The following is a 27,743-nucleotide window of genomic DNA, read 5'->3' on the forward strand; positions in this document are numbered from 1 at the left end:
ACCTGAGAAGGAAAACTTACCTGAACAATCACCAGATGAACCTGTGGATAACATCAAAATCACACATCAAAATGAAACAGAGATCAATGAAGAAGGAGATAATAGAGATGAAGGTGAAACACAGACTACAGTGAGAAGATCTTTAAGACAAAGAGAACCACCAAAAAGACTCACATATCCTCAAATTGGGAACCCCTTAGTGACCATTGTTCAAACATTACTTCAAAGTCTGAGTACAGCTATCACTAATTCCCTGGTAGAGTCTAGCTTAACGCCCTTACCTGAACCCGAGATAGTATAGCCTGTATGCAAAGGGACTTGCATAGATTTAAGAGGGGAGTGTGTAACCCAGGTTAAAAATAAACATGATTTAGCTAATAAATAAGTGAATAAATAGTTGAAATAAATATTATTAAAACTTACTAGAGTAGTTTATATTAGTTATACAATCCATGATTTAATCGGATTAAAACGTTTAAAAAGATTAAGATGAATATCAAAACTATACAAAAATGCACTGTTGCTTTAAGACAGTGAGCCAATGAGAAACAAGTTAATTCTTCCTGAACGGTAGAACGGTGGAGATTGAAGAAAGCCAGCTAGGAGAAGGACGTTAGTTTTTCAGTGAGCTAAAGAAACTAGAAACTTGAAACTTGATTAGATTTGTACTGTTGTGAACTTTTATTTTATTTTCTGAAAGTGTTTTGATTTGTGTTTTGTCTTCGTTGGTAGACTGTCACCTTAGTTAAGTTGTTGAGAAAAGAAGAAGTCGCGTGGAGCTAGGCATTGCATGCTAGCATCATAGCTCCATGATTGTAGTAGAAATAGATGGCGAGCTTTCCCAGCGAGTAACCACACGGAATCCTGTTCCATCGGAGGTCAGCACCTGCTTTTCTGACAAGACCAGCAATCCTTTCATCGTATGAATGGTAGGACTGACAGGAGCCTGCTTTATTTCAACTAGAAGTTCGCGGATTTCGTGGTGAGAGTGAAAACACATCAGATCTACGGACTGTTCCTACCGCAAGTGGAATTTACGAACTGCAAAACGTGGTCGTAAGAAAGAATCTGAACTTAACAAGCCAGTTACCACACACTGAACTTACACCATTACATTCACAATATGTTTAAAAAATGTTCTTTTGATATTTAAATGTTTACTTGATATTGATTTATTTTGATTGTATGCATATTATATTTTCCCTATGTATATTGATGAAGCATATGATTGTGCTGTGCTAATGCTATCAATGTTGGTGAAGCATATGGTTGTGCTGTGCTAATGCTATCAATAGCAACTCACTGGTTTAGCTGAGGGTAACATAGGAAAATAAAACTAGATGTTTAAATAGATAAATTGAAAATTTAAGAGAACTTATTAGAATTTTGATACTGATATAACAGATTATAAATAGAGTTAACTGAAATATAAACTAAATAATAATATTAAGTTACAGTTTAAATACCAATTTAAATAGAATATATATAAATATATATATATATATATATATATATATAAAACCAAAATTAGAATATAGTAAATATTTTCCTAATAGAAAAGGATTGCATTTGAATTGCATCTCTTTAAGATTTTTATGTAAGATGTGTGTTATATGTAAATTGTATTGTTAATGTGTTATATGGTACCTATTTGTTATTTTTCTATCTAAATCCAACTTACCTTTTCTATTATTATATAAAACAAGCCGGCATTTCAATTAATTCTATGGTCTGTGGTGTGTTTATTATATTAATATTTCCATTGTTTTAACTATTTTACTGCTCCAACGAACCTAGACTAGTCCTGATAACCTACTTAACTGCAACTAGTAGTAAGTATTACATACTGTTCATGCCATACTGTTTCAAGGAGCAGTGTGCCAATATGCCAGTGCCAACATTCTAGGCCTATTATATCTCTAGTGCAGGGGATGGAAACTGGACAACGATTACATTTCATTAAGGCACCACCACCACACATCCAGGAGGGGAATGCAAGACCGTTTGTGTCACAATATAATGACGTGATAGGTCAATAGGATTGCTTAATAGGTGTTTTTCTAATGTAGGTATGCATACAATTGGGATGCATTAATGAAACTGACTATGGGACTGCAGATAACAGCGTTTTGTCTAGTGTAGCCTAGTGTAGGTTGCTGGCGGACGCCCTTCATGATGTCACAATTTTTTCCAGGGCACCGTAAAGGTAGGCGCACATCCCATACCGTTATTTGTATGTTAAAGCAGAACCGGAACTATAGCTTGTGCACTACTGCAACGGAATTAGATTCCGCACTAATAGTTCGAGTATTATCTGTTTTTCCATGTATTTTTACAGTTGTCACGGACGACCTTTCAGTAGATTTCATTCCGTATCGATTAAACATGGCGCTTGTCAGTGGAAAGGATGAAAAGAACGGTTGAAAGCTTTTTCACAACGGGTGTCTTCCCAAATCTTGAACTTGGAAGAATTGACTTTATTAGTTTGTCATGTTATGCTCGGCAAAATGTCTCTGGTTTGAAGTAAACAGGGGAGCTAACGTTCGCTTGTTTAGGCTCAAGCAGTGTCTATTGGCTTGCAATTTAACAAAACCTAGTCATATTGGTACCATGTATGCCATGTAATCTCTGATTCCAGGTAATACCGTTCACATAGAGTAGCTACATTCTAAGTTATTTACTAGTCGCTAGTCGCCTCTGGTCACGATTTCTGGATGGGAGACGGTAACAATTCAAAGTAAAATCCCAAGAACCTACTATTGTTTCAGTTTCGTGTGAAGCTTAATTTATCTTATACTTATTGGAAAGTGTCGCTCAGCATATGGTCGCCGATGAAAAGAGCGTTGCTCATGTTGCTGCATTAATGTGTAAGCAAACAGTCTCCTCCGCTCAACGGTCACGTGACACTCGACGTACTGACGTAGGCGTGACTTTGTATGATTTGGGTATCTTTATGTACGGCAGGGAGGCATTGTACAGGTGGGGATATTTTCTCACTAGCTCTGCGAACCTTTCCTCTATCCTAAGGTGACCAGATTTCTGAGACAAAATCCGGGGACATTTTCAGTTCAGACACGTTAACATCTCCAAAACATGTCATGTTTTTGTCTTTGTAATCGAAAAACGGGGACATTGACTGGGCCCTTATTCATAAAAGCAGTTTATCTTACCCTTGTTCTTGTAAATCGCAAGGGGAATGTCAAACAAAGAGTTTTCTTCTTAAAACTAATCACAAAGTGGCTGAAATGAAGAGTAGTACAGGTAACAACCTTTTGCCAGATAATAAGAACCAATATCAGTGATAAGAACTTTGTTGACGTCATGCACAAGCTTCCCAGTAGGCCTAACCTCTGTGTTTGGCTGATAAGTGACTGGTCTGCACGGATGGGTGACAGGTGTAGGTTTTTCCAGCATAGAAAATGTTAAGGCCATTGAGGCAACTGAATGCATTGTATTCCTATATTCTGTGTGAAAATCAGCTGGAACTATGAACCTACAGATCAGGCCCATAGAATCCAGGATCTTTGGAATTATTTTTTAGGTATTACTATACCAAAAGTGATTTAAGAAACAAACAAACAAAAAGATTCAAAATACAATTTCAGTAAAAAATGTAATTAAATCCAAGCAATGTCAAGGTGAGGGAGGGAGATCTGAATAATCTAAAAAATAACTAGTTCTGTGACACACTACCAGTTGACATATTTGTTGATAAAGAATATGTGAAGTTAATGTGGGGAAAAGACATTTCACCACAAGAACACATGTGTTTTTTTTGTGTTTGTTTTTAAGTAATGTAGGCCTACTATTATTCTAGGCTACCTGTAATTGTCTATCTATGTAGCCTAAGCACATGACTCATTTAAAGATTTTAGCACATTGAAACCCACTGCCTAACATTGAGCGGGTGAGACTTTTTTTGCTTCCACAGAACTATCAAAGTTCAAAGTACTTTATTGTCATTGTCACACAAACAACGAGACAGACGTAAGCGGGAAGCGCAACTGGATGTACGGAAAGCGAGTTCAAGGAGTATTTTCTTGCTTCCAAGTGGTTTAATTTATTGACAAGTTGCCAACTACCTCTCAATAGTAACCCAGACTAATGAAACTGAAATTTCATAGTACTGTAGTTAGTAGCACTGCTAATGTTAAAAAGTTAACAAAGTTAGTTAGCAAGTAGCCTAGAGCTGTGGCTGACACCTGACCGACAGATAGCTGCTGCTTAACACTCACATTGTTGCAAATTGTAGATCATAGGCTACATACATATTATAGGTTAAATAATATATGACATGGATGATAAAAAATGACACTTACAATAAACACCGTTCGCTAATCGCCTATCCCAAAGCTATCCTGTCTTGTACTCGATTTGCCAGAGCTAGCTGGCTGAATGAATAAATGAATGGACGCGATCTCTCTCTGAATAAAAAAAGTAGAAGCTAAGGGCAAAGATTCTACCGCGCTGCATATTCCACCAATCAAAATACTGCAAAGACGGGCATTCTAGAACATCTTTGAGCTCTGAGCTAGAGCTTGTCCCTCTGGCTGCTGGCTGGCTTGCTTGAGCCTGAGGCGTGTAGGCTACGGAACTAAACATTTGGTCATTGTTTTCTTTCTTTCTTTTTTTTATTTGAATCCCGGGTCTGTTGTTGGTCACAGTGAAAACCGGGGACATTTCCGGGGACAGCTCTAGCCGGGGACAGGTCACCAAAAACGGGGACTGTCCCCTGAAACCGGGGACGTCTGGTCACCTTACTCTATCCCCTCTGTCGCTACCAGATGGTAGTCCTCTACCGGATGGTAGTCCCGCACATCGCGCATGCTCAAACACAAACGGTTTACGGCAGAAGGCTCAACGTCAACATATGGGGTTGTCTTAACGCATAATGTGGGTATATTTAATGTAATATTTAATTATTAAAAGTGTGGAGACGGAGTAAGGGTAAAAGGCAAATAGTTTGTATTATGAAGAAGTGAGAAAATATAGCAGTAGGTAAAACAAATAAAGCATTGATGTGCTAGCCAATATAACTTGACATGGAGAACAAAAGAGCATATCCAGTATATCTTTAACTTCTTCATTATACAAACGTTAAGAACTTACAGCTGTATGCAATGACCAAACTTCTTAAAGTATACCGTCTTTCGCAAACTTCCATCAGCTTTAGCCAGCGATTGTATTCCGCTGTCTACAGTGTCGCAAAGTGGCGCATGATCGGGTATTGCGCATGCGCGACTACCATCCGGTAGAGGACTACCATCCGGTAGCGGCACCCTCCATTTAAAAAAATACAGCGTTGAGCGCCGAAAATCAAAACAAGGAAGTCAACGGCGTGTGCCGACTACCTAGCCAATCACACTTGCTATGTGACGTAGTCAGCGACAGTATCATTTTCTCATGGTAGCAGACACTTCCAGGCGATGGTTAAAAGTGTCGACCAAGACGTCAATTGGGCATTACAGCGATTTGCAGTGCCTACAGTATTTGCGAGACGCGCCACTCACATCTCCGTTGTCCAAGTCATTGTGATATGGACAAAAAACAAACCAATACATAGTGTATACAAAATATTTCAAAACGCATATGCGCACTTCTGTGGGACTACACCTTAATGCTTATGCCACAAATGAGGTTACATGACCTGTCAAATGACATTTTATCTTGTCAATATTTCACATAGTGACACAGATTTATATGACACATTTTGAAAGATATGCTTAAAGGAGTCATTGGATGCCCATTTTTCCACAAGTTGATGTTGATGTTTCCTTAAGGTCTTAATGAAATGTCTGTGACATACTTTGGTCAAAATAGTACAAGGATCAATACTGTACTCATACATTCATACTGTACTCTTACTAAACAAGAAGAGGCTCCTGAACAAGTTCCAGAATGTAGGCTTCAACAGGACGTTTCTGAATGGTTAGTTAACTTTATGTCATTTGAACAATTATTTTTGTATGTTTGTACATTACAGCTTGTAGCTTGTACAGCTTGTATTGTACAGCCAGTTTTACAGGACTTGAGTATGTAAATTGGTTACAGTGTGTTTATGTAAGTTACTGGTCATGGTGAGCTAGGTTTCTGGTGTTTAAGTAACTGCAAGTAACGCAAACGTCATTAACTTACGCCTACTACTACACCAGTAAAACTCAAGCTGTAGCGTTTAAGTTAGGTCACAGTCAGCAATGTTATCTGACAACAGTAATGGGCCAAGCAGGGGGTGTACGACATTGTTGTAATGTATAGTTACTTCCATTTATTACAGCGTTTAAACATTGTGTTCTCATTAAATTGTTGCATTTGGTGACCTGCCTTTAATAGTAACACGGCATTAAAATAAACTCCACCTGCAATGTTGTCACTTTTTTAATCTCTTTTCTGATACAGGTGAATTTTGGGGAAAAAATGCTTACAGAGCAGAGGCCGAGAATGTATGCTGCAGCGAGATACCACAGGTAGAATTAATTATTTCTGAATGACATTGTAATTATGCAGTCATTATCTGTTCTATGTTCCATGTCACTTACCCTTTTATATTTTCAGGGTTACAAGACTATGCAGCTTCAGAATCAACGAGTATGCATGGTTGATCATCCTGACCTCAAACCTGTGTGCTTGAATGTGTTCTCACCACAGAATGCATTCAACATCTATAGAGCTGACTGTGGGCCTTTACATCTAAGGGCAATACAGCTGAACAGTTTTTATGCATGAGATGTCAGTCGTTTCTGTAATATAAAAGTGACTAAGGAAGAAAATACAATAAATGACTCTTCCCTCTGTCATACTTTGTTTACTGCTCAGCTTACATGTGTCAATTGTTAACATGTTACATACCAAACACTGAAAACACACACAAAACTTTATATAGACTTTTATTGTGAGAAAGGTTGTCATATCGAATGCCACAGAGCTTTTTAAACATAGTTATTCAATGTAACGGCTGGTAGGCGAGAACTGATTGTCTATAGGTAATAAATACAAAAAAGTAAAAAATCAGTAGCCATACCAGAAAAAAAGGATGCACACACTATTAAATGTGCGTCACCATTTATGGTTCTCTAAATACAATTTAACCTCTGCTCAGTCCTTACAGGTATTTGGCATACAGAAGCTTTGTAACCTGGCTGTCTGGGACGGGGAATCTGAGTGGTACTGCCCTCCTGCGTGGTGCTACGGATACGGAGAGAGTTCCCTGACGCTCAAGGAAGGTACATAGGGTTCAGACCTGCCCTTGATTGAACCTTGACATGTAGCTGTGTCACAAGTTGGGAAATTTGTTGGCCTCTAGAGGCCGCCAAATGACTCTATACCTGTGTTTGGTGTCACCATGTGTTTTGTATTTATTTTGGTTGTCCATGTGCTTCAGTCCTGGGCCCCGTTCCTCGTACCTGGCTAACTGAGTTAGCCGGATAATTTTCATGATAAGATTACATGAATCAGGCTTTTCGGTTCAACGAAGCAAGTTTGGCAAAATCACCATAGCAACACATCCATAAACTTGAACCTGCTCCAGCGCAGGCTAACTTAAATTAACTGGATAAGCTTACCACTCCCCCGGAAAAAAATGGCAGCTCCCTTCCTCAGAGATCCCATTGATGAAGGAGCGATATTAGTTAGATTAGCGTTTTATAGGGATCGCCAAGATCCGTTACCACATCATGATGACTTCCTATACGAGCGCTATCGATTCTGCCAACAAGGAATAATTTATTTACAAGACCTTCTCGAGCCATACATTGCGAACACCACATGGCGATGCGGAGAACATCGGGAAAGCCGCTGCATGCCGTGCTGTTCGTAAAGTTTATTTGGCGCTTAAGAAACGTATGGATGTATTCATTACATTCCCTGGCCATGTCCGAGTAAATGCAATCAAAGAGGGCTTTTATGGAATTGCAGGTAATTGAGTTATTCAATATTTCACCATTTAATGAAAATTCATTCCTATCACTATTCATTATGGAGCTTATCATTATGCAGAGTTTCCCAATGTCATTGGTGCAGTGGACTGCATGCAGATCCCCATCAAATCGCCCTCTGGCCCAAACGAGGCAGATTTTGTCAATCGAAAAGGCTTTCACAGCATTAATGTGCAGGTACTTATGACATAATTTTCCTCAAATTACATTGCTATAAAAACAATCATTTGCCTTTGACAATAGGGGTCATGGACCTTACATTTGCCTTCTGTAGACTACCAATGTACTGTACAATACCCATGACTTGACCGCAATTCATCTTAGATGATCTGTGACTCCACCTGCCTCATAACAAATGTTGAGGCCAAGTGGCCGGGCTCCGTCCACGACTCCAGAATATTCAGAGAGTCTACACTGTGCCACAGCTTTGAGCAAGGTATAGCAAATCTCATGTCATTCAGAAATTGCTTATTTTATGTAGAGGTGATCCAACATTGTACATATCATATACTAGGTCACTACGATGGACTCCTAATTGGAAACAGGGGTTATGCCTGCAAGCCCTACCTCATGACCCCCTATGCAGAGCCAGGACCAGGCCCTCAAGCCAGTTTCAACGGGGCTCTTGCTCGAACGAGACCCCGGATTGAAATGACCTTCGGCCAACTGAAGGCCAGATTCACATGTCTGCGGGGGCTGCGGGTGGCACCAGACAGGGCATGTGACATCACTGTGGCATGTGCAGTGCTCCACAATGTGGCTACAATCAGGAAGGAAAGGGTCCCAGTCATCATGGACCATCCTGAGGATGACCTAGAGCCACTTGGATGAGCAGACCAGACCTGCTGCAAGGGACAGAATTGCCCACCATCATTTTAGTTAGGTGCTCAGATGACTTTGGGTAATGTTGGACTCATTTCATGTTTTTCTCTTTATGTTTGCATGTTTCATTTATATGGTTAATGGGTATATGGTTTTCCACCCTCTTTGCTTTTAAGTTACCCATTAATATAGTCCATCTTTAGCCATCATCGAGTCCATCCCCACCTCATCAATCACCGTCTGGTTTGCCGCCTCCACTGCCAAGGACAAAGGCAGACTGCAGCAGATCATTCGGTCAGCCGAGAAGGCCATCGGCTGCGACCTGCCATCCCTCCCAGACCTGTTCCACTCCAGTTTCTTCTCACAAACAAGCCCCCTGCACCACACAGATTCTGGGACCCCCAAGCCCCCCCCCCACACTGACAACGCACAATGCACTGCAGTTTGCACTTTAGTTTGCATCCTTATTCATTCAACACATCATAGCAAGTGCACATCATGTATTGCTATTTTGTTAACACTGGCTCTTGCACAGTATGCTAATACTGTAATACTTGTTTTGATTATTTGTATTTTTACTATTACCCTTATTTTTATCCTATTTATTTGTACATATTGTTGTCTATGTCCCATGCTCCAAAATCACCAAGTCAATGTCCTCTATATGAGAATATACTTGGCAATAAAAATAATTCTGATTCTAAATAGAAGAACATGTTCAAGAATAATTTAAGAGATCCATGTTGTAGAATAAAGCCTTTATTTGTACTCTATTGGACAGCCTGTTTTTATGCTCAGTTTTGACTTGCTCTTATGTCCTCTTGATGGCTGGGTTGCCACTACATGGGGGTTGAAAGCACTCATAATTATATGTGTTATTAGTACACAAAAAATGATTAAGGTGGACTCATAAGAAGAGAGAATCACACAATTTCTTTTCACTGCTTCAATTGATTGAATTTCTGATTATGAATAATACATACATACTGATCTGCCCATACACAGATTCGCACAGATATTTAAACTCCTACTTCTATATGGTCATCTACACATACATGTATATACACATCTATAGTACATGATACATAAGCGCATACAGTACATATATCCTCATAAGTATCTATTCATTCGTATCAATTAGATACTCTTTGGGTGTCACGGAACGAACAGACTCCGAGATGGGAATACTTGAAACAGAGTTTATTGCAGACAGAGACAGCCAGGAACACACAGGACAGACTACAGGTTGCAGACACGTAGATGCTGAGGGAGGTTATCCTCGAGAACACAGACACTACCCACGGAGGGGCGCAGGCTCGTAGCTCTGCCGGGAACTGAGAAAGCTGCCGATCTGAGCGCAGAAAGGAACTAAGCAGAGGCAACCTCTGAGCTAACTAAACTATAACTTAAAGCCGTTGCGGCAAACAAAACACGAGTCACACTCGGCAAGGCAGAAACTAAACAAGAACAAAGACTAATACAGAAACTGGAACTAAGGCTAAGAACGTAACAGGTACAAACTATGACAGGAGCGAAAGTAATCCAAATAAAGTCAAAGTTAATCCGTTGAAGTGCGATACCAGACACCGCGTGAAGGGAGTGTGAGGTATATGTAGGGGCTGTGACAGGTGTGGGTGATTAGGAACCAGGTGACTGCAAACGCGGTGCAGGTGAGTGAGGATGCAGGTGTGTGTGCTCAGTACTCTGGTGACTGAGCGTGATGCTGGTGAGGGAGGCGAGAGAGTGGAACAGGTGTATGTGCTTGTGTGATTGGGGACCTGAAGGCAGCTGATGAGTGTGCAGCTGGGAGAGTTAGTGAAGGGGGCGTGGCCAGAGCAGAGCTCCGCAGGAACGTGACATTACTACTACCCCCCCCCCCCCCCCCCCCTTTTACAGCCGGATTCCAGACGGCCCTTAACATCAAAAAATTAAAAAATAAACTTCCCCACAGGGTGGGTGGAGGGGTCAAGGGCAAGGCGGGCAGTCCAGCCGGGGCCGAATCGGAGCGGAAAGTCTGGTGGACGGCCGAACAGGGACGTAGTGCCTGGTGGACAGCCGATCAGGGGTGAAATGTCTGGTGGGCAGCCGGTTGGACAGCCGACCGGGGGCGGAGTGTCTGGTGGCCAGCCGGGTGGACGGCCAGCAAGAGGCCAAAGATCTGGCGGATGATTGAGAGCTCTGTCAGGAGCGAGGTGACCACAACCAATCTCCTTTACCCAGCCTCGGACGACGTCGACGGGATGAGGCCGAGGTTGCAGCACCCGTAGCTGGGGTAATCGTGGTGGAAGCCTCCTTGGCTTTGCCCTTCGCGACGTCCTCAGCGCGAGCCTCGTCGCTGTCGGAGGTGCCGTCCATACGAACCTCGTCCCCCTTGGCGGTGTTATTCGTGCCAACTGCTGGATCAGCGTCGGGAACGGATGCTGGGGGGTTCGGGTCGGCAGAGGGTGCTGCTGTTGCTTGAGCCAGAAGCGGCAAAGGAACTAACGGCGCAGGGAGGTTGGGAACTGGAAGGCACCAGACATCAAAGGGAACTGGGCCAGGAACAGCGGGGACAGGAACACCTGGGATACCTGGGATCAGGAAACTAGGGACACCTGGGCCGGGGACACCTGTGATACCTGGGCCGGGGACACCTGTGATACCTGGGCCCGGGACACCTGAGACACCTGGGACCGGGACACCTGAGACACCTGGGACTAGGTCACCTGGGACAGGGATGCCTGGGGTGACTGGGACTGCAGGGACGGGGGTGCCTGGGGGTGCCTGGGACTGCAGGGACGGGGGTGCCTGGGACTGCAGGGGCGGGGGTGCCCGAGTCTGCCGGGTCTGCGGGGTCGGCGATGGCCGGGTCTGTGGGGTCGGCGACGGCCGGGTCTGCGGGGTCGGCGACGGCCGGGGCGGTGGGGTCTGTGGCGGCTGTGTCTGCAGTGTCAGCGAAGGCTGTGTCTGGGTCTGCCGGGTCTGCAGGGTCGGCGACGGCCGGGTCTGCAGGGTCAGCTGCGGCTGGGGCTGCAGGGGCAGCGGCGGCTGGGGCTGCAGTGTCAGCAAAGGCCGCTGGGGTGGCAGTGTCGTCACAAAAGGCCGCTGGAGTTGCAAGGTCAGCAAGGACCGCTGGGGGTGCTGGGTCGGCAGCGGCAGCTGCGGGTCCTGGGCCGGCAGTGGGAGCTGTGGGTGCTGGGTCACCAGTGGAGTTAGTGACTGTGGAAGCTGTGGGAGCATTAGCAGCGGCAGCTGCGGGGACTGTATTTGTGGCCGGAAGAGCCACGGAAGCGGGAGGAGTAGCGGGAGCTGTAGTCGTGGACACGTAGATGCTGAGGGAGGTTATCCTCGAGATTACAGACACACCCTACGGAGGGGCGCAGGCTCGTAGCCCTGCTCGTAGCTTCTGAGCGCAGAAAGGAACTAAGCAGAGGAAACCTCTGAGCTAACTAAACTATAACTTAAACGCTGTTGCAGCAAACAAAACACGAGTCACACTCGGCAAGGCACAAACGAAACAAGACTAATACAGAAACTGAGGCTAAGAACGTAACAGGTACAAACTATGACAGGAGCGAAAGTAAGTCAAGTCTAATCCGTTGAAGTGCGATACCAGACACCGCGTGAAGGGAGTGTGAGGTATATGTAGGGGCTGTGACAGGTGTGGGTGATTAGGAACCAGGTGAGTGCAAACGTGGTGCAGGTGAGTGAGGATGCAGGTGTGAGTGATCAGTACTCTGGTGACTGTGAGGGTGGAGAGTGGAACAGGTGTATGTGCTTGTGTGATTGGGGACCTGAATGCAGCTGATGAGCGTGCAGCTGGGAGAGGTAGTGAGCTGAAGGGGTGTGGCCGGAGTGACATTGGGCTTGTTTTTATCTACTTATTCTTAAAGAGTTGTGATAATTATTTTCGCTAGCAAGATCTCATTCGATGATGCATGCCATTAAACCTACCGCCAGCAGGAAACATTTAAAGAAATATAATCTGATTGATTGGGGTGATTAGGCACTTAGCCTATGCATCTTCCCAACACTTACGCATTTAACTTGTCTGCGATATTTTGCCATGCTTCTTGTCTAGCCCTCGCAGCGGTGGCGGTGTCAGATTTTGTCATGATCATGGTCTTGAATACCTCATACGCGTTCATGATCATCTCCTGCTCGCCAGCTGAGAAAAAATAGGCTCTTTCTTTGAGTTTAGTAGCCATTGTACTGTTAGAAATTCATGGTTTCGGTGATCGACGCTTCCCCCTTATGAAGTAGGACAGGCATGCGCAATTATCCTGATAACTGAAGTCTGGTTTGAATTAACGACATTGGCTCTCATTCTCGAACATTTTCTGAAGTTTCTTCTGAAACATCCGCCAAATTCATGCACGCTTGAAAATGTGGTCCTACGCAGCAGAAGTTTTCTGGGCTGTGCTCCCCCGGAAGAGTTTTCTTAAATTGAAAGCGCGTTCTCGTGCTCCTGAATTTGCATACATACACGCCCTGCCAGCTCCTTATAAGGGCACGCAACCGTAGTGACGTGTGCAGTCGGAATCGACCGAATCTACACGAAAGCAACTCGTAAACGAGTCATGTCAAAGCGGAAAGCGATCACCGTCGAGTAAACTCAGATCTAACTTCAACTATATATGTCTATGACTTGAACGGTGCAGAGATGGACTGTTGCAGGATGTAGATGTGTCCATTCTATTCCACTATAGCTATATCAACGTGATTGAGTTTAGTGCTTATTTATTTATTCACTTACATTTGCAGTGTTCGTGTACATTACATTTAGTCATTTAGCAGACACTTTTGTCCAAAGCGATGTACAAGGGATAGAACAGTCAAGCTACGAGCAATAGAGACCTAGTGTAACAATAAATACTACTTTACATAAGAAATAGAAACACGAAATAGGAAATAAAAACGAAGTGCAGGAATGTAACTGCTATAAGTGCAAGTTAAGCACTAGTCGAAGTGCCAGTTAGGAAGGGAGGTGCTCTCTGAAAGGTTGGGTCTTCAAAAGCTTCTTAAAGGTAGAGAGGGACGCGCCTGCTCTGGTAGTGCTAGGCAGTTCGTTCCACCAACGTGGAACTACTTGAAAATTCTGGATTGCCGTACTTGCACAGACGGCAGTGCCAAACGACGCTCACTAGACGAGCGCAGCATTCCGGTGTAGTCCTTTTATTTATTTTATGACATCACGGTGCCTCGTAGAATCATGACTATAGGCCTACATGTGAAACGTAATTGTTAATGATACTTTAATCCGAGGATCTGTAGAGTTGATGTGAACGCAATCACCAACGATTTCTCACAAATTCATTAACAACAAGGGGCCATCTTGTGGTTTTTTAAGGAATCGCATTTGAGAAAACTCTGGCCGAGTTACGACTGCTATTTCGAGTTCGGAAAGTCTTCTGAAGTTCGGAGCAAATCCCAGATGAGAAAACTTTCATGAATGCCAAATGTTGTCCTAAATCCAATTCAGAAGAAATTCCTCTTAAATTCCTCTTAAATTCTTCTTAACTGCGTTCGAGAATGAGGCCCATTGTTTGAGCGCGGATCAGCCTTTGAGAAACCGAGATAGCCTTTCAATCATCGGGTTAATTTAAGCTGGTTAATAGGACATTTGATCAACTTAGTTGAACCACGTACGAGGAACTGGGCCCTGATCTGAGCTGATAATTTGTATACTTACTTTCTGTGTATATAGATGCTTAGTTGAGTTTTGCTTCTGTTTTTCTATTTGATCTAATTGTTTTGTTTCTGTTTTCTATTTGATTTGATATTTTATTGTGATTTAATTGTACAGTCAACGTGAGTTGTTTTTAAATGTGCTTTATAAATAATTTTGACTTTGACAAAAGTATGAAAATAAATTAGTAATAAAAAATAAATTAGTTCATTTTAGGCATTTATGCTCAATGTACTTCCATAATTGAATTAAAACCGTTAATTTTAGTTAGCCATCAACCTTTGACCAATATTTGCACAAAGTGTATGCAGACGCAACATCGCTCCACATGCGGACGAACCAGTTTTGATTCCCGATGGCGCTGTCGCGCTGGATAAAAGCGTCTGCTGATTATCTTTACCATTGTCTATATGCGATTGGAACAGAGGGCAGTTAAAGTGCTTTTGGATAACTGGTCTGTGCTTTTGTAAAACAAAGGGTAGTGAGAGTGCTTTTAGACAACTGGTCAGCAGGGCAACAAGAAATTACACAATAATAGGCTAATGTCAGGGAAATCATACAAGCTACAAACAGACCTTGTTGTTCGCATTCTCACTCCATATAATAGTGGAGCACAGGGCCGGAGTGGGGCCACTTTTCAGCCCGGGAATTTCAGGCCCAAGACCGGCCCACTTTTTCCATGGTAGTGGAAATGGGATAAATGAAGCAAAAGTTCAGCTCTTACTATCCTGTATTTACAAATAATGTAAAGGTTAAATAATAATCCACCTAAACTGAGAAGTTAACAAAAAATATTCCTCTATTCCACAAGGATAGGTTGATAGATTAACAAAAGCAAAAATAAATAAATAAATAAAGCATTTGAAAAGTATCCCACTCTTCAACAAAGAGGCATATTGAACTAATGTTTACAGTTCAACTCACAGTGCAGTATACAGTTACATTGCGAATAGCACCAACAGCATCTGCAGCATCAGTAACCGACTAAGCAGTGCACTGGTTTCAGCCACTTTATCTATAACTGTGTCGTTGCTTATAGACATGAGGATTTCCTTCTCTGTGCACATTAACATGAAAGCCTCCAGGTTGTCCTATTCTTCACAAATTTTAAGGTTGAGAAGCTTCTCTCACATGCAACCTGTGTGATGGACAAAGTCAACAGAAACGTATATGCTAACCCAATGACATGATAAGCATCTGTGAGGAGGTTGTACTGTGAGAGTATTTGGACACAAATGGCACAGTAATATTTTAATTCAATTTATTATTTTGCTTGCGAATAGGTTGACAACGCTACAACGATAATAACCAACGCTATAACGTTAGCCGAATAGTTACGTTGCTAATAGGCCTATGTCTCTCTTTACCAGTTGCCACTTGTGTATAATAAATCATATCGGTACGCTTGGCACATTTGGCAGCATCCTACTCCAGTGTCTTTCTTTTTTTTCAACCTGGCTTTTTCAGCCCCTCCTGGCCTCTTCCTCCCATCCATCCTCCCTGATGTGTATCGTTGCGGTAGGGCCGGCCCATATGTCTATGGGCCCAGCTTTCGGTAGCCTATCTGAGAAAACATTTTGGAAAAGCCGGGCTATGGACCCAACCAACTCTATTTGGGAGGGGAGAACTTCCTCGCAAGGTACAACCCACACAGAGGCGGTGTCAGAATGCCGAACGTGTGTAGCCTACTTTAAGAGAAATGGACTAACGTGACAAATGTCAAAACATTTAATTCTCGACCGGCCCAGAAGTGAAGCGGCCCACCGGGAACTCTCCCGATTCCCCAGCCCGGGCCATCAAGGGCGAGTTTCCACCGAATTTGGTATCCACTTGTTCTAGATGTTTCAGTACTCTAGTAGTAAATCTACTGAGTGAGGGATTGGCCCACCCAGCAAACAAACCCAACCTCATTGAGAAAAATGTCAAAACTTTTCTCTTAGCCATTTCTGATATGCAGCAGCTACTAAAGCTCATAGACATATATACAGAGACGCCCCATTGTCTGCTTCAGAACGTTGCTGCGACGTGCCAACTCACCGCCATCTTGGGGAGGTGATGACTGACTAGTAAACAAACGCAAGTGAACGGTGGAGCTGCGGCTTTATTGGATAAAAAGCACTGTAGCGTTTACATTTCTCAACCGATTTCATTGAGTCGTTTATATATTGAAGGGTTTATGATCTACGTGGGGTACAAACAAAAGTTTTTTCTCCATGTTACTTAAAATCTTGATAGGCTATAATCGCCAAAGACATATAGGCCTACATGCTTCATTCATGTCTATGATAATCGCTGCTAGACGCTCACTGTTGTTGTGCTCCCACATCTCATTCACTTTGAAATACTGAAACGAAATCTAAATGATCGAAATGGTGCTTCTTTATCTACTAATAATTCACCATCATTGAGAAAAACGGAACAGAATCTGCAAATAGCCTATGCTAGCATACAAATCAAACGACTGACAGAGAAAGCAAATGTAAACCACCATCAAACACCTGCTTTCTATATTTTTTATAGCAGCGAAATATACACATTCAAATATACACATTTTTGTACATATAATTATTATTAGTTAAAGAAGCACTATTTCGATAGTTTAGATTTCTTTTCAGTATCTCAAAGTGATTGAGCTAAATGAGCACAAGAACAGTGAGCGTCTAGAAGCGATTATCATAGACGTATGTAGGCTATATACCGTATGTCTATGGCGATTATACATTTCTGTTGAAAAGTTTTATCCAACCAGAGACCGGATTAAAGTGACGACATCAGGTTTCAATACACATTCCTTAGGCATTGTCGCTACACAATGGTAGTCCTTTGGGGGATCGTAGTCCCTCACATTGAGCATGCTCAGACACAAACGGTTTACGGCATAAGGCTCAACATCAACATCAACATATCTGGCTTGTCTTAACGCATAATGTAGGTTTATTTAACGTAATATTTAATAATGTTGTAAACGGTTTAAACGTCAACATATGGGGCTTGTCTTAACGCATAATGTGGGTATATTTAATGTTATATTTAGTTATGTTGTAAACGGCTAACAGCATAAGGCTCTACGTCAACATATGAAACGAAACTGGGGAGAGACTTTTTGATCCTCCACCTCATCTGTTTTATCCACTGTGACATCTGTCGGTAGGAAAACTGTATGATCAGGGAAAGTGTATTAAAACCGGATGTCGTCACTTTAAGCCGGTCTCTGGTTGGATAAAGCTTTTCAGCAGAAATGGACAAGGACCTTTGATTTATTCTGTAGGAACCATGCCGATGCCTGACTTTTAATATTGTGTGACGTTGTTGAAGTTCAAGTTCAACATTAATAGCGATTGAATTACCCTTGTGTCGTGTAATCGCTAGCGGTAAATAAACGTTAATAACTTGAATGACTGATTAAGGATATATGTTACACATCACAAACACATGTAATCGATGGGTTTTGGGGGAAATGAGGTAATTGGTTAGCTGAAATTGCAGTATCTTAGGCGAGCTAATTGACCTGGCTAGCTATAGCGGAATTAACAGTGCTAGCTTTGTGTTTGGTCATATAGCTTCGTAAAAGTTCGGTTAACAAGTCAATTGAGCATTAAGCCACCTGACTATAATGGGTCTATTCATATTAGCATGCTAACGTTAGACTTATTAGCAGCGAGGCTAGCTAGCTACTATGTGTTCCAATTGATTGTTGGTCTAAGCGTTAGCTTCAGTTAAGTCCTACAATAGGACAATACTCTGCAACATTCGTGTACCACATGGACAACTAACCGAGTCAATGTAGACATAGGTTAACAAGTCACTTGTGTGTTTAGTTGTATGACTTCGTAAAAGTTCGGTTAACAAGTCAATTGAGCATTAAGCCACCTGACTATAATGGGTCTATTCATATTAGCATGCTAACGTTAGACTTATTAGCAGCGAGGCTAGCTAGCTACTATGTGTTCCAATGGATTGTTGGTCTAAGCGTTAGCTTCAGTTAAGACCTACGTGTACCACATGAACAACTAAACGAGTCAATGTAGACATATAAAAAGTTGTGTAGATAGCTTTATTCACATAAGCCGTATAACTTCACAAAAATAATAATAATTTAAAGAAAACCGATCGTTTGCATGCCAGGCAATCAACACAACTTCTCAACTAAAAAGTAAAGGTCCTTGTCCATTTCTGCTGAAAAGCTTTATCCAACGAGAGACCGGCTTAAAGTGACGACATCCGGTTTTAATACACTTTCCCTGATCATACAGTTTTCCTACCGACAACATCTTCTTTGTTTTTAAATAAATGGTCATGTTTTCAAAAAACTGGCTTTCGTCGCTTTTCTCCATGATTGAAAACGGATCTGTCGTTGTGACGCATGCGCGCGCGGCTTCGCTGTCGACAGCAGTCGACAGTATCGCAAAATGACGCATGCGCAATGTGAGGAATTTACATTGTGTAGCGACAGGCATACGTTTTCCCTACCGACAAACACCACTAGGCTACTCTTGACTTCTGATTGCGAAATTGCAAGGAAGTTGCTCTTTTCTCCGCAACACAATTTATATATAATATGATAATGAGAGAGCACTTAAAGACACGTCTACAGGTGATCAGCATTTAGGCAAATTACATTACCAAATGAAATAAAGACATAAAAGAAATAAAGAAAAACAAGTGAAGTCTTTCTAATGTAGGTATACGTGGTGAGTTTTTAATACATTAGCAAACTAACTAGGTGACGACCAAAATAACAGTGAAAAATATACACCTATTTCACTGGTTTAATTAGAAATCTACAGTCCCTACAAATAGGACAGTCAGACATGAAAATTATGATTTTCAATTACCTTTATTTTCAACACTCACACTTCATACAGTTCGTTACGGACGTCTTGTAGTAACAGTTTTTATACCTGACATGTTTCCAACAGTTTTCGACCGCCATTGCCAAACACCGTATGTTTCCTTTGGGATTATTTCGGTAAAGACAGGGCTGTAGTGGTAAAATTAGAGGTGGGTAAACTATGAATTTTGTGATCAGACAGACCTCGACGCGAAGCAACGCAACGCAAAGCGCCGCGACTCTGTAAGGGCTGAAACACACCAAACGCGTTTTTAAAACGGCAGACGCTTCAAAAACGCCTTGGCAAAGTGCGGCGGGCAAAACATTCGCAGGATCACCAGGCTGTTTTGCCCGGCGCCTAGGAAGCGGAGCTGCGTGCGCAACCTGCCTGGGCCGAGTGTGACATTGATGAGCGGTGCGCCTCCGCACCTTGCGCTGGAAAGTTGAGAATAGTTCAACTTTTAAGCGCATCTAAAAAACGCCACAAAGACGCAACGCGTGGCGGAGAAAAGGCGCACACGCAAGGCGCGCCGTACCATAGGAAACAATGCATTTGCTAGCGTCCCGTTTTTAAAAACGCGTTTGGTGTGTTTCGGCCCTAAGGCTGTACTGGCTATATTCCATTATGTTGTCAGTTAAAGTCATATTAAATCAATGACAGTGAATAAATGTGTTTGTAGTTTATTCAATTTCAAGAAAACAGTAAAGAAAAGTATGTGTAGGCCTCACAACAATGAAGGGGGTGGAGGGGGAGAGAAAAGTAAGGACCTCTATACTATATATAGAGTCTATAGGACCTAAAACAAATGTAAGGCCTCTGGAAACAGGCCCTGGGTGTTACAGCTGAAAAGTATAATATAAAAATAAACCATGCTGCAATTAAACACTTCCCCTGTTTTTTTAACCATTGGAGAAACCCGCAATATCAACACAACACAACAACACAATTGCTATATTAAGACGTACGTGTGCCTCATCTCAGATTGCGCAATCCCTCACAAACTGGGTTGAGCGCATGCGTAGAACCTTCTTAGTATTGCTGATCTGACATAAAAAAAAAAAAATCACGGAGTGAAGGCAAACAGTACCTCTGCCTCACCGGTCGGGTTTATGCTTGTTCTGCTTTTTCTTTTCTGCTACACTTATATTTGACCTGACCGCGAAAATGGAAGATTCTATAGCTAAGCTAAAACATTTCACTTAGCAATTCACTTAGCTATGTCTAACTGGTTTGCAAAGAATCTGTCTACAATTTTCAATGAATTAGCCTAATCTACACAGATATGCGTGAGGATAATACCTCATGCATCTTCAATTGCTGAAATAATTGACGTTTTATTAGGCCTATTTAGATGGCACCTGGAAGGCTGGCTTGTTACCTGCATCATCTTATTTGCAAGCACGTTATTAATAGAGTTTGTCCCTGTCTTAATGCGATGTTGTCCGAACCAATACAACGTTTAAAAACGTGAATTGATCTTCTTCAGTGTTACTTTGTAATTGAGGCCTTTTGCGGGCATCTGTGGGAGCATCTCTTCAAAAAATCGCCTGATATCCATGGCTAATTAATCAATTCCGAACAGGTAGGCAGGCAGGCTAATCCACAACGTGTATGTGTTCACATACTTCCTGGATCCTGATTGGTGTCGCCGCCGCAGCCAAGGCACCGATTGGGGGTCACAGACCATAATACAGCGCAAATGAAAATGATTCAGACTACAGCGTTTATATGTTCAACAATTTGAAATGTAGGTGTTTTAAAATGACACCAAATTTATTTCTGATTATTCCAACGGCAGAATACAAGGCCCATGGAACTTTGAGGTGCGTAAACGCCACTTACAGGTGCGTACGTAAACGATATTTAGAGGTGCGTAAACGCTATTTCCAAAATTCCAGAGGTGCGTAAACGGCGTTTACGTGCGTTTACCCTCCACTACAGCCCTGGGTAAAGATATATAGAAACTCGAGAATGTCAAAAAAAACTCAACACCCTTCTTTTTAGTTGATTCACCTAGCTATTGTCGTACAGTTCGCGATTGATTGGTAATGTATTAATCGATACTTGTACCTAACTGTTTACGGGTTCCTTTGTCAGACACTGGCAAGGTAACCTAGCAGGTATGATACCCACAGTAACCCTAGCTTCGCTAGCTAGGTTAGCATTTAAGCCAGGTACATTATATCTGTGTGGCCAAACTATGTATGGCTTTCAACATGCGACATGCTGCGCAGTGTTTCGATGTTTGTAGTCTCCCCGAATCGTCTCATCACCGAAAATGTCAGATACTTTGCCACCTGAACACAGTAGTTGGTGAAAATGGTACCAAAACACATAAGTAGTTTTCCATTTCACCCATGACATAATTGATACGCTATTTGCTACCACAGTCTACCATGTGCTACCACAAACTTGTATTACAGTACATTTTTTATTTTACTATTAGTTATTGTTGTTGATATCTTATTTTGTATAATGTCTACATTACATTTTATCATAAGTATGTATGTATGTATACGAAAAAAGTTATATGGTGTGTAGCCTAAGCTACTATCCATGGTGGGGCTTGGAACGTATGCCCGCGGATACGGGTGGCTTTGTTGTTGTAAATTCGGAGGTTCTGTTTTGTCTACGTACAGGCTTTCAACAAACCACAATCAGGCCTATTTCAGATGAACCAACTTGCTCAAATGTGGATTGCCATTTTCTTTTCATCAGTAAACAGTAAGTCCTATTATCACAGACACAACTACTCAATATTGGCGTAACTCAATTTTAAGAAACCCAGAATTCTTACATATTGAAAAATCAATTCAGTATCCTTCCTCTACAGCACTCCAGACCTACAGCTCACCAATGACCAATGATTTGGCAGTAAGTTTCCTTACCACAGGGTCACTGTATGTGGCTTTGGGTCAAACTCTGGTTCTTGAGGCCACCGTAGACAAGAGTCCAGATGTGAATGTTGTCCTGGTGACTTGGGAGAGGAACAATCCGACTGGATCACTGAGACTGGCTGAATATCCAGGGAGAATCTTTAATCCCAGAGTCACCTTGGAAAGAGAGGGTGAATGGATAAGGCTCTCTGATGTCCAGGAGTCTGACTACGGCAATTACACTGTTTCAGTCACAGATAGCTATGGGACACAGAAACATGATATGAAAATTGTGCTAAAGGCTGGTGGGTATGACCCATTTTTCATCAATAGTTATCAAACCTGTTACGAAGTTTAGAAATATTTCTACAGGTCAGTAATCCCTTGACTGGTGTATATTTTCACTCTACCTGTTTTTTAGAGAAGCCTCCAGAGGCCTCTGTTGTTCTCCTGTGTGATGTGTCTCGTGAGGAAGCTCAGTGGGACAGTCCTGTATTCACATGGCTGGTAGACGGTGTGGAGCTGACCAATCAGACGGCCAATATGTCTGACGGAGGAAGCAAACTCCACCTGCAGGGAATGAAGGGCCATAACTACACCTGCATTAGCAACAGCAGCCTGGGAACCAGCGTGTCTCATTTCATCATACCAGGTTTAAAAAAAAAAAAAAAAAACTTTGTCTTGAGAATCTCAGATCACATCAGTGTATAAGATTTCATCATATACATATCATACATTTCATCATACCAGGTAAAAGGTGCCTGGATGTTTTGACCTCAGTAGTATTTGACATATGTCTTTGACATATATTTAATAATAATAATAATAATATTTGACACATTTCTCCCTTCATTCCTTTATTCCTATCCAGAGTGTACCGAGTGCCCAAGCTGCTCAAATGATGTTGCTATAGCCATGACCATTGAGGCAATGATTGTTCTGGTGATTTCAGTGCTGTCATGTTATGTTTTGATGTAAGTCTCCACAGCTTTACATGAATGTTTCCTTGACATTCATTTTGTTGTCTTAAAGTAATGTTTAACCTTTCTATTTTCTTAGGAAGCAGAAGAAGTTGAGCTTCTGAGTGTCTGAATTTCAGCACGCCAACAAAGTATACTGAAAAAACATACTCTATTTCCAGTGTTAGGTGACTACTTGCCAATCATTTTAGTTGTATTTTATTATAGTTCTATAATTACTAGATTGAATGTTAAGTTGTCAATTGCAAATTTGATTTACATTTATTTATTATTTATAGAATAATGTTTTTATGGTTTATGCAAAGTTCTAACTTCCCCACTGGTTTTCATTATGTTTGAATGTGGGACTGTGGGAAATTTCAAAAGGGGCATGCTCAACAATGACTATTATTGTTACTCTAGTTACACGAGTAGATTGTTTGAAATGTGCATTATGATGGTTGTCAGTACGAGAATTGCTTTTTAGGACTTTCACAGAAAATTCAAAGAAAGGAAAGTGTTTTGTGCATACAGCATGCCATTCTCCTGAGAAACCATTAAGATATTGTTTATGCTCTGAATGTGCTTTCACTTTCTGTATTGTTACACTGTTCTAGCTACTGTTAACTTTGTCTCGCATGTAGAAAACACTGCATATATGTGTAAACAATAATAAAGCAGTAGCTTTGTGCCATTCTTGGAACCAGCATGAAGACCATTTTTGTGCCACCGAGTACACGTGGATTTGTGAATTGAACACAGAGAGATCGGGTTACCTTAAGTAGACACAGCTTACCAGAGCCCCTCGCCGAACAGAATAGCAGGAGGAAGTTGGTCAGGTGACGCCTTGTGGACTTGACAGGCAGGAAGTGTTTGCTGAAGCAGGCATCTGGACTGCACAGACATGCTTACTCGCTGGCTGCTCATTCATATCACTGACCTATCTGTACCGGAGGGTTTCCGAGGCGTTTTCATTCACGGCCTGACTTCTGCTGTGTTTTAAAGGGCGAGCCTGATAAGTTTGCTAATGGCATTGTAAGGTTTTTATGACCGCCCCTTGCGACCCGGGTGGATCGTCTAGCCACTCCTTGCTAGTGGAGTGTGCGTGTGTGTGTGTGACAGAGACAAACTCCTCTTTGAAAAACACACAGAGCAGCATTGGTGTGCCTCAACAGAAAGGTAGGTTATTCCCACACAGTTGCTACTGATATGTCCAGTAACAATATATGCATGCTGATCCATAGATACATCTTTCTCCCGCTGTGCCACAGCTGGTGAGTTTCAGTGAAGTTTGTGTTAGACTGCTGTGCTAGATCTGTGTGCTCTTCTCTTTTCCTCCCAGGCTTATAAAATGGAACTGAAGACACAATCATCTCTTTGGACTTGCTTCCTAATGCTGGGCTTGCGTGAGTTTTTTTTTCTTTCTCCTCCTCTCTCTTTAACCTTGACTTCCAACTTCTTTGTACTGTCTTTTGACTTCAGGAAATGTGTAGAAGTGAACTTGGATTAAAATAGTAAAATAACCTTTGAGCACCTACAAGTGGGTATGACTCATGCTAGTCATCATTCCTTTGTTTGAAAAGTACCTTATTTTTTTTATTTTTTTTGTCCACTGATCTTTGTTGCTACAAGACAATAAATGTGATCTAACTGTTAGAAAAGTAGAAATTGGACACAGACATACACCATTGTTATGGTTTTCACCTGATATCACCAGCATGTGTGAAGTTCATGTGGTTACATATGGGTGGCAGGATTTCTGCAAGGTTTTCTGAACACAAAGGAACAAATAAGCTTGTCGCACTCACTGCAGGAACACTGGAGCCCAGACCGCAGACATTGTAAGCAGTGTGAATGTGCATGTCTGTTTATGTTTGCATTGTGTGAAGCAGTGGTCACTTGAGGTGAACCAGACAATTAGAGGTTGCTCGAGGTCCTTGGCAGCTCCGCTATCAAGGACGAGAAACACGCACTGCTAGAAGAATGTTTTGATATCATGTCCTGCCTGCCCTATCTTGTTACTTTTCTACCGAGGGGACACCCCAGCATTTGACACTTGCATTTGAACAGATGCAGTCTCTGCATGTCAGTGACTTTCCACTTCACAAGTGGCCATACTATAGTAGAACAATAGATAAACAAACAAGGAATATTTAGATGTGACCAAACCCATAACTGCTCCTATCCTGTGAGTTTTAGACTTCACTCAGGCCAGTGGTTTACAGTTGAAATTCTCAGCTTGTAAAACGAAAAAGACATTTTACAACTTTTTTATTTTTTATACCTTCTTCACTTGTTGTGTTGCCTTGTGTTGTGAGTCTCATTTTAGAAACAGATGTGTGGTTCCTGCAACAAAAATCCACCCTCAGTTGTGGTTCATTTCGTCTGGCTATTATCTGATGTTTTTTTTTTTTTTGTCTGCTGATGGCTTATTGTGTGTCCCGGTTACAGTGTGTAGATATTTGTAAGATATGACTTTTCACTTTTGTTCTGCTGCTTGTGTGTAGTGTCCCCCCTGTGCCAGTCTGTGTCGGTCCACTTCCTGAGCCCCAAGCCACTGTACGTGGTCCAGGGTGACACCCTCATTCTGCGCACCGAGATTGACATCAGAACCAAAGAGGTGGTTCCCACGGTGATTTGGGAGTACGTGCCGACCCACGCCAAACATCCGACGCGGGTTAAGGTGGCGGAGTACCCGGAGCAGTCGCCGAGCGGCCGGGTGACCATGGAGGAGCAGGGAGCGGTGCTGAAGATCACCAACTTCGGACCTGGCGACAGTGGGGTCTACGCCATCAATGTGACGGACCACGTGGGACAAGTAGCCTCTGCTCAGCATGTCGTTGAAGAGTACTGTAAGATATTGATTATAATATTAAGACTTTTTTTGTTCATTCTTATCTCAAAAATGATAATATTTATACTGGATACTGTGGCAAATTGTTCCGTTGACCACATCTTTGCTCCAACCGTCACTTGTCTTCAGTGGTGTCTTATGCTGTAGATAAGCCTATCCTACACCCCCCCCCCCCAAAAAAAAGTGTTCACTTTTGGTGCGTGACACTGTCCTGTATGAAGTGTTTCTTGTGTAGTTCACTACCTGTCTCACCATTCCCTCTGTGCTCCCCCATCTCCAGTGCCGGTGCACCACGTGTCCGTGATGGTGAACGTGTCTCACACCTCGCTTCACTGCATGGAGGCCTGGGGCACCGAGCCTGTCTTCAGCTGGCTGCACGATAACGCCAAGGCGGACGGCTCACTGGGTCAGCTCTCTGCTGACAACTCCACCCTCTACGTCACGTCGCGCCTCTGCGGCCAGTTCACCTGCGTGGTCAGGAATAAGCTGGGCCACTGCTCTGCCTCCCACAACTCCGGTAACGAATCTCTAAAGTGGAGCAGATCTTTCAGCAGATAGGATTGTCTTTAGTTAGTCTTTGTGTTTCTCTTCACATTTTATCTAGCAGTCTGTAATGTATCTTAGTATATGTGGATTCAGTCTGACCGGTAACTGAAACGTAGGAAAATGATTTACGATGCCATTTTGACTGAACATTTAACCTTATATTTTTTTTACCTTTTCATACCAGCATAAAAATGTGTTGGTAAAATAATGAATACAAATGAAGTCTTATTTTGTGGTACAGTGTTAAGACGGTGTCAGTGAGCGTGATATGTTATTAAAGTTTAGGGTTGTACAGGATCACAGAAATGAAGTGAAATAAATGAGGGAATGCCATGTAACTAGCAGTCTGTTTCAACATTCTGAAATATTTCCGTACATGCAATAGATTTTTAATGTTCATGATTTGGCCACTGCAAATGTCGGTCCCAGACACGTATGATTCATTTTGGATAACAATTTTTTATTTTTTTTATTTAAACCAGTCTTTTCGTGTCGCTACCCATTCACGCTATGTGTATTAAATCATTGTGTCACGACACCGTGACTCATTGTCCTGTTGGCTGTGTGTGTTATGTGTTAGAACCCTGCGAGAGGAAAGGGATCGGTGGGACTGTGGCGGTAGTCTGCCTCTTCCTTCTACTCATCAGCGCAGGGGCTCTGCTCTTCCTGCTGTGGAGGTAAGCACATTAGGCCTACACTCAAACACAATGCCATATGCTAACATTAGGCCTCCACTCAAACACAATGCCTCATGCCAACATTAGACATTAGTCACATGCCAACATTAGACTGTTCACTCAGACCTGGAATGTAGGCATGTGGTTAAAGGAGTTGATATCTACATTGCGGTTAACGTTCTAATTTTTAGTGGTCTAAAATGCATAGCATCAGATAGCGATATAATAAATTAGCAGTTACTTAGTGTTATATTGTCTGGACTATGATCAAGGTGATTTATATAATAATTCTGCTCTTACAGTTTGTAACTTTCTTATATCGTTTGGAAGCAGGACTTGGGATAAATATGCTCAGAATCTGTAGACTAATACTTAGTAGTGATTTCCAGTCAGAAAAATACAATCCAGAAATAATAGTACATTCTAAGTCAGCAGTGGGCTTGACATCTGTTCCATGACCCTTCTGTTCAGGAGACGGCAAATCTACAGAACCAGAGGAGAAAGGCTGAGGGAAGCCTACGATGGCCCCTTATGAGGACATCTGGTGCACTCGCCTGCGCGCGCGCGTGTGTGTGTGT

General features: G+C 42.2%; 2 protein-coding genes across 8 annotated transcripts; one reads left to right on the forward strand and one right to left on the reverse strand.

The window, feature by feature from the left end:
• Window positions 1-445: 445 nt before the first annotated feature.
• Window positions 446-27,743, forward strand: LOC105901678 (peroxidasin-like protein). Of its 7 annotated transcripts, XM_031575823.2 has the most exons (12): window positions 446-2,206; window positions 7,097-7,220; window positions 21,893-21,977; window positions 22,087-22,434; window positions 22,551-22,781; window positions 23,001-23,103; window positions 23,189-24,267; window positions 24,431-24,494; window positions 25,596-25,940; window positions 26,223-26,459; window positions 27,069-27,165; window positions 27,637-27,743. In XM_031575823.2, the coding sequence occupies exons 8-12, from the start codon at window positions 24,440-24,442 to the stop codon at window positions 27,698-27,700; spliced, it is 798 nt and encodes a 265-aa protein (XP_031431683.1). In that variant the 5' UTR covers window positions 446-2,206; window positions 7,097-7,220; window positions 21,893-21,977; window positions 22,087-22,434; window positions 22,551-22,781; window positions 23,001-23,103; window positions 23,189-24,267; window positions 24,431-24,439; the 3' UTR covers window positions 27,701-27,743. The 7 variants fall into 7 exon arrangements, with proteins under 7 accessions (XP_031431683.1, XP_031431684.2, XP_031431685.1 ...); XM_012829166.3 differs by lacking the exons at window positions 446-2,206; window positions 7,097-7,220 and adding an exon at window positions 21,157-21,200; XM_042709074.1 differs by lacking the exons at window positions 446-2,206; window positions 7,097-7,220 and adding an exon at window positions 21,159-21,200 and having other exon boundaries at window positions 22,071-22,434.
• On the reverse strand, window positions 10,657-13,129 carry LOC116222310 (vegetative cell wall protein gp1-like). The gene has a single exon (XM_031575822.2). It carries the CDS (start codon window positions 11,970-11,972, stop codon window positions 10,935-10,937), a length of 1,038 nt encoding a protein of 345 aa, XP_031431682.1. The 5' UTR covers window positions 11,973-13,129; the 3' UTR covers window positions 10,657-10,934.

The sequence above is a fragment of the Clupea harengus genome, chromosome 11 (genome assembly GCF_900700415.2).
Source record: "Clupea harengus chromosome 11, Ch_v2.0.2, whole genome shotgun sequence".
Taxonomy (NCBI): Eukaryota; Metazoa; Chordata; class Actinopteri; order Clupeiformes; family Clupeidae; genus Clupea; species Clupea harengus.

What these genes read in the sequence shown, in the direction of transcription:
- LOC105901678 (XM_031575823.2), top strand. Translation starts at nt 24,440, where the DNA reads ATGGAACTGAAGACACAATCATCTCTTTGGACTTGCTTCCTAATGCTG. An exon ending in CTTCCTAATGCTGGGCTTGC is followed by an intron (nt 24,495 to 25,595) that starts GTGAGTTTTTTT and finishes GCTTGTGTGTAG; the next exon opens with TGTCCCCCCTGTGCCAGTCT. An exon ending in CTCTGCCTCCCACAACTCCG is followed by an intron (nt 26,460 to 27,068) that starts GTAACGAATCTC and finishes GTTATGTGTTAG; the next exon opens with AACCCTGCGAGAGGAAAGGG.
- LOC116222310 (XM_031575822.2), bottom strand. Translation starts at nt 11,972, where the DNA reads ATGCTCCCACAGCTTCCACAGTCACTAACTCCACTGGTGACCCAGCAC.